Source organism: Fonticula alba (genome assembly GCF_000388065.1).
Source record: "Fonticula alba strain ATCC 38817 unplaced genomic scaffold supercont2.11, whole genome shotgun sequence".
NCBI classification, from domain to species: Eukaryota; order Rotosphaerida; family Fonticulaceae; genus Fonticula; species Fonticula alba.
In genome coordinates, this window is record NW_009242981.1 from 462,132 (window position 1) to 462,854 (window position 723).

The 723-nt window shown below is 72.3% G+C and overlaps 1 protein-coding gene across 1 annotated transcript; it reads left to right on the plus strand.

The window, feature by feature from the left end:
* Positions 1-206: 206 nt before the first annotated feature.
* H696_05504 (hypothetical protein) lies at positions 207-671 on the plus strand (the record flags this gene model as incomplete). The annotated part of the gene is made up of 1 exon (XM_009499328.1): positions 207-671. The coding sequence occupies one exon, from the start codon at positions 207-209 to the stop codon at positions 669-671; it is 465 nt and encodes a 154-aa protein (XP_009497603.1).
* Between the last annotated feature and the right edge of the window lie 52 nt (positions 672-723).

The window sequence follows — 723 nt, forward strand, 5'->3', positions numbered from 1 at the left end:
CCCCCCCCCCCCCTCCGCCACTTTCCTCGCGTCCTTTTGCCACTGCCCTCGCCTCGGGCCCTCTTCCCTTCCGACACACGACACCGCCTGCGAGCCGGCGGCCGCGCAACGACACGGTAACACGCCCACACGCCGGGGCACTCCCCGCTGGCCGACCGCCCTCGCTGCGACTTTCTCCTCCTCCCCCTCTCGGAGTGCCTGGGAATATGTGCGCCGCTGCCGGCGGGTCGCCACCGTCTCCGGAGCATGAGCCCCTGCCAGTGCCGGCCGTGTGGCCCTTCCCGCCGCCGGAGTACCGGATGCAGCACTGGTGGCCCGGGATCCAGGCGATCGAGCGGTCGACCGAGGGGTCTTTTGGGATTTTAATTGTGGACTTCCGGGATTCCGGCCCGGCGGCCCAGCTGGCCGGGCCCCAGCGCGTGGCCTTGCGAACGTCGTCCAGCATCCGAGCGGAGTTCATGGCGGCCCGGCTGGCCAGTTGCCTGGCCCTGGTGTACCCCCAGTGGGAGCTCCTCACCCGGGAGTCGGACGTATTCGGCGCCTGCGAGTGGGCCACCCTGGCGACATACTGCCTGCGCTTTTCCGCCCGGTCGGTGGGCTACTCGGCGGAGGAGGTACGCACGGGGGGGGGGGCCGCCCACCCCGGGGGGCGGTGTTTGCCGCCACGATGACCGGCCCCCGCTGGCCCGCCCTCCCGGACCGATGCTAACGCCCGTGCCCCGC